The sequence below is a fragment of the Seriola dumerili genome, unplaced genomic scaffold (genome assembly GCF_002260705.1).
Source record: "Seriola dumerili isolate Sdu_G_001 unplaced genomic scaffold, Sdu_1.0 BDQW01000036.1, whole genome shotgun sequence".
Taxonomy (NCBI): Eukaryota; Metazoa; Chordata; class Actinopteri; order Carangiformes; family Carangidae; genus Seriola; species Seriola dumerili.
The window spans coordinates 5,013,993-5,021,374 of record NW_019174291.1 but is presented as its reverse complement, the minus strand read 5'-3'; the positions used below and the strand labels follow the sequence as shown (position 1 = coordinate 5,021,374).

The 7,382-nt window shown below is 43.2% G+C and overlaps 1 protein-coding gene across 1 annotated transcript; it reads left to right on the top strand.

Annotated features, from left to right (window-relative positions):
* The first annotated feature begins 3,377 nt into the window (after positions 1–3,377).
* Positions 3,378–5,624, top strand: LOC111216964 (somatostatin-2-like). Its single transcript, XM_022738635.1, has 3 exons — positions 3,378–3,468; positions 3,562–3,740; positions 5,418–5,624. The coding sequence occupies exons 2-3, from the start codon at positions 3,564–3,566 to the stop codon at positions 5,622–5,624; spliced, it is 384 nt and encodes a 127-aa protein (XP_022594356.1). The 5' UTR covers positions 3,378–3,468; positions 3,562–3,563.
* The last annotated feature ends 1,758 nt before the right edge of the window (positions 5,625–7,382 follow it).

The following is a 7,382-nucleotide window of genomic DNA, read 5'->3' as shown; positions in this document are numbered from 1 at the left end:
AATGTTTATGTGTTGCTCAGCAACAGTCCAGTACCAGTCCAGTTGCGGGACTAAGCTGTGTCCCAATTCAGGGGCCACATCCTTCAGAGAATGCATTTGAAGACCAGTTACGTCACAGCGGCACAACTAAGCTGTCCCATTTCAAAGGCTCCTTCATATGAGGCTGACATATGTGTCCTCCTTTTCCCGGCAACGAATGCTCCAACAGGTGGATCCTTCATAGCCCAACCTTCCCCAGGATTCATTGTGTGCTGGTAATGAAAAAAATAGCAGCAAACAACACCGACAGAGAGCCAGAGAAATACACTTTTAAACGTAAGTATCGGTTTCACCTCAGTTGAACAGCTAATGGTACCACTGTTAAAAAACAAAGGGCCTTAACTGAACTGGGTTTTATTGCTGCCTAAGCTGTTTTTGTTGGTGGTGTGAGTCATGAGGCAAAACTTACTGAAACATTCCGTTTCATTTTACGGAGCAAGGAGCAGACTGCTCGTTTCATTAAACTCAGGGGGGAGAATGATGGCCTCCCTATCGAAGGTGCTGTACTTCCGTTCACTGGGGCGTAATGACGGCTGAAGATAGCAAGTGGCTGCCAGGCTCCATTCACCCACTGCTCGTGCACTGCACTGACAGCATAGTCCAGAACGTCTGTGTTGATGGAGATTGGAGCCATGAGCGATGGGTGTGCCAGCATTGTTGCAGTCGCCAGAGCAGCCTTAGTGTTCACAAATGCTTTGTCCTTCTTCTTGGACCAGTCCACCATGTGTTTGGGGGCCCTTCCCTTAAGGGCCTCATAGAGGGGTCACATGGGGACAGCCCGGGGAATAAAGCAGTAAAAGTTTACCATGCTGAGGAACTCCTGTAGGGACTTGACTGAGGGTGGGCATGGAAAGCTTGAAATGGCATCCAACATCACTGGGAGGGAAACCGCCCCGTCTTTTGTGACTCTGTGTGCAAGAAAGTCAATGATGGTCAGCCCAAACTGGCACTTGGCTGGATTGATGATAAGCCCATGCTGACTAAGCCCTTCAAAAAAAGTCTGGAGCTTGGATAGGTGTTCTGCTTTGGAGAAGCTGGCGACAAGGATGTCATTGAGATTGACGAAGTTGAAAGTCATGTCTCGCTGCACCAAGTCCATGAGGAGCTGGAATGTCTTTGCAGCGTTAAGACCATTAGGACCAAACTGTATGCGCAGGAACTCCACAGGGTAGCTGCCCGGCGTAGTGATGTCATTCAGTCAGTGGTAATCACCCCATGGGCGCCACCCACCACCAGGTTTTTGGGCGGTGTGAAGAGGCGAAGCCCATGAATTGTCAGAGCGGCAAATGATCCCAAGGCGCTCCATGTTCTCAAACTCTGCCTTGCCGATGGCGAGCTTGCCTGGGTTGAGGCGCCGAGCCCAGGCATAAACTGGTGGCCCTATGGTGGCGATGTGGTGCTCTACATGCTTGGCAGAGGATGAAGAAAATATGGGCAGTGTGAGGGCCAGGTACTCAGCGAGAAGCTGGAGAAAATCGTCATGCTAGACAGCCTGATGGAGTCCGCTCCACTGAGTGCACACACATATGGAAACAGAAAGTGATAGCATTAATCAAGTGGCTGTTCTGAACATCCATCAATGGTCCATAAGCACAAAGGAAGCACCTCTGGCTCATTTTAAGACTCAATAACCAAGAGATATAGATCGACTCTTCAGCTACCATATTATACATTCCTTAAAAAAATCCTCTAGTATATTCAGCGCTGTTTTTCTACAGGAACATGTAAAATGTAAAATGTAAAATCAGTTTTAAAGGTTTGTTTTTATTTGTGTGAAATCCTTATAGGTCCCTATTTTACACTTTCAAGTGTGGATCCATAAGTAGATCAATGTTGTGGTTTTAAGATCCAAAAACCATCTCAGTGTATTACACACTGTGATTTACATCTCCTCTCTCCTGCTTCTCTCTGGAGCTCTAATAACAACAGGTCAGTGAGCCAATCAGAGGAGAGGAGACTTTATGTCTCTCTTCTGATTAGCTGACTGTTTTCTGAGTGATCCAATAAAAATATAACAGATTTCAGGAAAACACTCAGAGAAACCAAATCCTGCAATGCTGCATGGTGGGTCCAGATGGGCGGGGCTTGGGGAGACTGACTGAGAGCAGTGACTGCTTTGTTGTGACATCACAAAGTTCCAGAAGTCCTGACGGCTGATTTTACGTCTCAGTTTCTGAATACAGGCTGTGTGCATTTCTCTGTGGACTGAGCGCTTTGATGCTTTCACAGTATTAATATAGAACCTAGACCTGCTTTATAATCAAAGAACACATGGACATCTACCTCTAGACTCTATGGAGCTTTGACAAATTTTCAGACAGATGTTCAGACAGTGAAGATGTTCAAACAGATGTTCAGACAGTGAAGATGTTTAGACAGATGTGGCTGTGAATCAGTGTCAGATTTATTCTGCCTGTTTGTATGCAGCTGAAAAATGACAGAAAAGAAAAAGTGGTTAAACATCATGTCAAATCTTCAAATGCAAATACTCAATGTAAACTAATCGATTCTTGTATGTATGTGTTCCTGCTGTTATTCTTATCCTTTCTTCTGTGGTCATTATTATGTGGTCGTGCTTGTATCACTCTGCAGTTCCTCTCACATTTAACTGACTTCTGAAGACAAAACTAGTTTTATTCTCAAGTTTATGAAGTGAAGGATTTTTACTTTGACATTGTCCTATCAGGGTCCTGATGTGATTTTGCAGATCAGCTGAATATAAATGTAGTTTGTAGGATTTATTTCAGAGGTAAATCCAGTTCAGATGAATCAGATCCAGCTCCAGGCCTGAACACTCACTGAATCGTTAGACAGTCCGCTCTGTGTTTCACTGGTGGTACTTGAAGAAGTTTCACTGTGTTGCTGTCATTGCTGTGACTGAGGGCTGCTGGGATTCCCTGATGTCATTTCCACTCTGTCTCCCTGCAGCAGAACATTTTAAACCAATATATGATAAGTGTTTTTCTTCAGTATGAAGTCGTGTTTGTTCTGACTAAATGTTGAGTGGGCGACTCTCTGCTGCTGCCTCTTTGTTTAATGGAGATATCAGGGAGTGCTAATGAAGTCTGCTAATCCTCTGAACGCTCCGTTAATTCCTTTCCTCTTCAGCCTGACATTCTGCTGTTGTATTTGCTGTAGATGAATGCCATCGGCGGGAAGACGCTGCTGCTGCTGATAGTTTTATTGTTTTATTGCTCAAGCTCCATTTAAAGTCAATAAGGACTAATGGACGTTTGTTTAACTTGAATGTCAGCGTTCCTTCATCACCTCACAGCCCGCCGGCTGTCAATCAGACACACTGCACCATGTGACCCAGTGGAGGAGGAGATTCAGGCTTCAAAACAGCAGCACCCAGTGGACCAGGACCAGAGACAAGCCCAGACCCAGGACCAGGATCAGGACCAGCAGAAGACACCAGACCATTAGACAGTAGGAACTGGCTCTTCTCTCTCTTTCTTTGCTACTCTCTTCCTGACTCTCTGTCCTAAGGTGTGCATGTTTCTTCTTCTCTTTTTTTGGCAGGTATGCAGTGTGTACGTTGTCCCGCCATCTTTGCTCTCGTGGTGTTGGTTCTGTGCAGTCCGGGTGTTTCCTCTCAGCCCGACAGAGACCAGGACCAGTACCAGAACCAAGACCTGGACTTGGAGCTGCGTCATCACCGGCTGCTGCAAAGAGCTCGCGGCGCAGGACTCCTGTCACAGGTGAGAGATCTAACAACCAATCAGAATGTTCAGAAAAAAAACAACATTAACGCCAGTTATTTAGTCTGAAAATCTTTTACTCACACATCCTGACTTTTTTATCAGGCCACAAACCCCCAAAACATCACTGCTAATCATTCAACTGCAAAGATTCAAACACTGTGGAGACTGGGATGTGTTTGCATGCTTTCTGTTTCTTGATGTAGCAGATTAGCAATGGTTTATTTGCATTTAATTTTCCCTGATCATTTTCAAGGAAGTAATTTGACATTTTAGGAAATACAAAAAGAGAACAGGGGCTCATGTGCTGGATGTTTCTGGGCTATAAACAGTAACTCATTTAAGGGCAACTGATCCTGGCCAAGTCCTTTTCCAGCACATAACTGAACCCTAACCCGACAAATATTAGTGTCATTTTCACATTTCAGTTTTTGTATGACATGAGCTTTAGAGGCCCTGGAAGGTGGATTTAGTTCCCTTTGGAGAGAGCTAAGCTAGCTGTTCCCCCTCCAGCCTTTGTACAAAGCTGAGCTAACCAGCTGCTGTAGAGTGGGATCAGTCTGAACTTCTAACTCACAGATGAGGATTTCACGAAATGTCAAACTATTGCATTAACATATAAACTCCTGGTCCTCATCTTTGTACATATAGTGACAGAAGATATGTTTTTAATGCTTCAATACAGACACCAAGCACAGCTTTCTCTAGCTCCATGATGAGACACATAGAAAGGTTTAGTGAAGCAGCTATGTGTTTCAGAGGAGGGAGAAACCAAACACACCTCTATGCCACTTGTCCATGTAATTTTTGAATGTGGCTGTGGAACAGACTCATTATGGCCAATGAATTAAAGCATCCGCAGTGAGTGTTTTCTGGCCTCCAACCACAGGGGGACAGAAATGTGTCCATCACACTCAAAAACCTACTTGAATAAGCTGCACAAAGGTGAGCATTGTATTTTATCAGACCTGGTTTGTAACTGGATTTTACACTAGAAAAGACAAATTGGTTAGTTTGGTAAATGTGCATCTGGTGAACGACCCCTCCTCTGACAGAGAGCACCCACAGCCAAACATCCAAACAGATCAAGAAACAACAATAAGATCTGGGTTATAAAATAACAGAATCGGTGAAGTTTCCAGATCAGACACATTAATTCTGAGAGGACCCGGAATCGAACCCTGAGGTGCTCCATCTCCACATTGAGCTGGGGACTGACTGAATAATACTGAGAAGTTGTCATTTTATGCATTTCTGGTCTACAGCAGCTGGAAGTCTAACAAACATTGTCCACATTGTTTTTATAGTTCTCAGAATTAAGAACAGGTTGTTCATCTTCGATTGCACACGAAAATAAAGTAAATGCATTGTTAATTATTTTATGGTTTTATTTCCCAAATGGTAACACTTCAGTCAGAACAACTCTCACAGGTTTTAACCATTTATTGCAGCAATATGCATTTTATTTTGGCGGTGTGGTGCTGCTCATGTAATGGAACAAATCAACAGAGCCTCAGGTTGACAACATCAACACATATTAAAATATTAATATCCAGAAGGAGTCTGGAGGTGGAGGGAGAGCAGGCCTGTGTGGAACTAAACAGTTCTGACTGGTTCTGCATTGTTCTGACTGGTTCTGCACCTGGCTCTAACTGCTCTGTGGTTGTTGTTTTTCAGGAGTGGACTAAACGTGCGGTTGAGGACCTGCTGGCTCAGATGTCTCTGCCTGAGGGCGAAGCCCAGAGGGAATCTGAGGTGGTTTCCACAGCAACAGGAGGAAGGATGAACCTGGAGCGGTCTGTTGACGCCCCCAACAACCTGCCCCCCCGTGAACGCAAAGCCGGGTGCAAGAACTTCTACTGGAAAGGCTTCACTTCCTGTTAATGCCCCGCCCAGGTATCTGAGTGTCTATTTAAGCTCCACCCAGGTAAGTTGCATTCTGTTTCTCATCTGTTTGTTCTTTTACTGCAGGCTGAGGCCCACCCCCATTCACTGGACCAAGCATCCAATCCCAGATAACCTGACCTTCACCTGAGCGACTGGACGGACCAATCAGCAGCTGTCTAGCTGCAGTATACCTGAATAATTAATGTAATTAATAATTAAAGAGAGAAATCAAAGTTTGTGGCTCCGCCTCTGTCTGTCCTGAACTGGTTAATGACAATACAATAAAACACAGATTAGATAATTGATTATGATTGTAAAAATCATACACAGATTAAAGCATCAGACACTTACAACCCCCCGCATGCGTGACTGGGGGTTACTGGGGGGCAACTGGGAGCAGTGGGAGTAATCAGTGTGTATGTGTGGAAACAGCAGTAGGTTTCAATGTCTGAACAGAGAGAGAGGGTCAAGTCAAATTAACCTTTAATGGAGATCAGAGAGAGAGCAAGCAAATATTGACTGAACACATTAAACAGTGCATGTGTGTGTGTGTGTGTGTGTGTGTGTGTGTGTGTGTGTGTGTGTGTGCATGTTTGTTTGCTTGTGTGTGTATGAGAGAGAGAGCACAGTACAGTAAAATATTTAACCAAAACTGTATATATATACTGTATGTGTATATATATATATATATATATATATATATATAAATAAAAATATATATTCATAACAATCACTTTTCAAAACAATGTTACAATGTATTTCACAATAAAAGCCTTATATATAAAACAGGAAAGGAGAAACAGAAACTGATATAAGAAAAATGACAACAACAAAGTAAAACAGCAGATTAAATGAGTCCAGAGGAGTTTCAGCTGAATGGTAAAGTTTAGGTTTAAAAAGGTTTAAAATCTCCCACTCACCACATGGAGCCTGAAACTGACTAACAGAAAGTCCCGAACCTGTTTCTGAAACCTTGTGAGCCAGATGTTGATCCTCACTGAGGCAGGACGTTAATGACAGACAGTAAAGTATCATGATGGGACAGAGGCAGGGTCCATGTCTGAGGATCATGTGTCTGACCACAGACACGTGACTGTAACAGATTCTTATTATGAACATCAATAACAGACAGTGGTGTATTTGACCATGAACATGATCTGTTTTCACATGAAACTATCTGTGTGTGTGTGTGTGAAACAGATCTCACCACACAGGTCAATCAGAGAAGATATTGATCACAAACACAAAAAGATTGACATTCTGTATGATCGCCTGGTAAGTTGAGCATGACAGACAAAACACCTGAGCAAGATTATAAGGTGGATGCTGAGGTGACAGGTGTCCGACTGACCCCCCTGACAGCTATCTTTACAGATTTTTTCAATTGCTAATGAGCATTGGTCAATACTGAAACTACTTTTTCAAAACTCTCCACACAGTCTGCATTACAAACATGCATCTCAGCTAAACAGTTCATCTCACCTCCAAAACTCTTTCTCACCAACAAAACACATCATACATGTCTCAAAATAAGCTCATTCATCCACAACACTGGCAACAAGTCTCACTCAGGAAGCAAACACTGTCAATCTTTGCACACTGAACTACAAAATACTAACAACAGAGAGCATTACATAAAAGACATTTTATCTTTAAAGTTTGAAAGATTTTTTTTCACATAAATCAGTGTTTTATTATAGAATAAGATCTTTGTATGTATAACATATTCACTCCCTCTCTTCTGCATTTTACCAC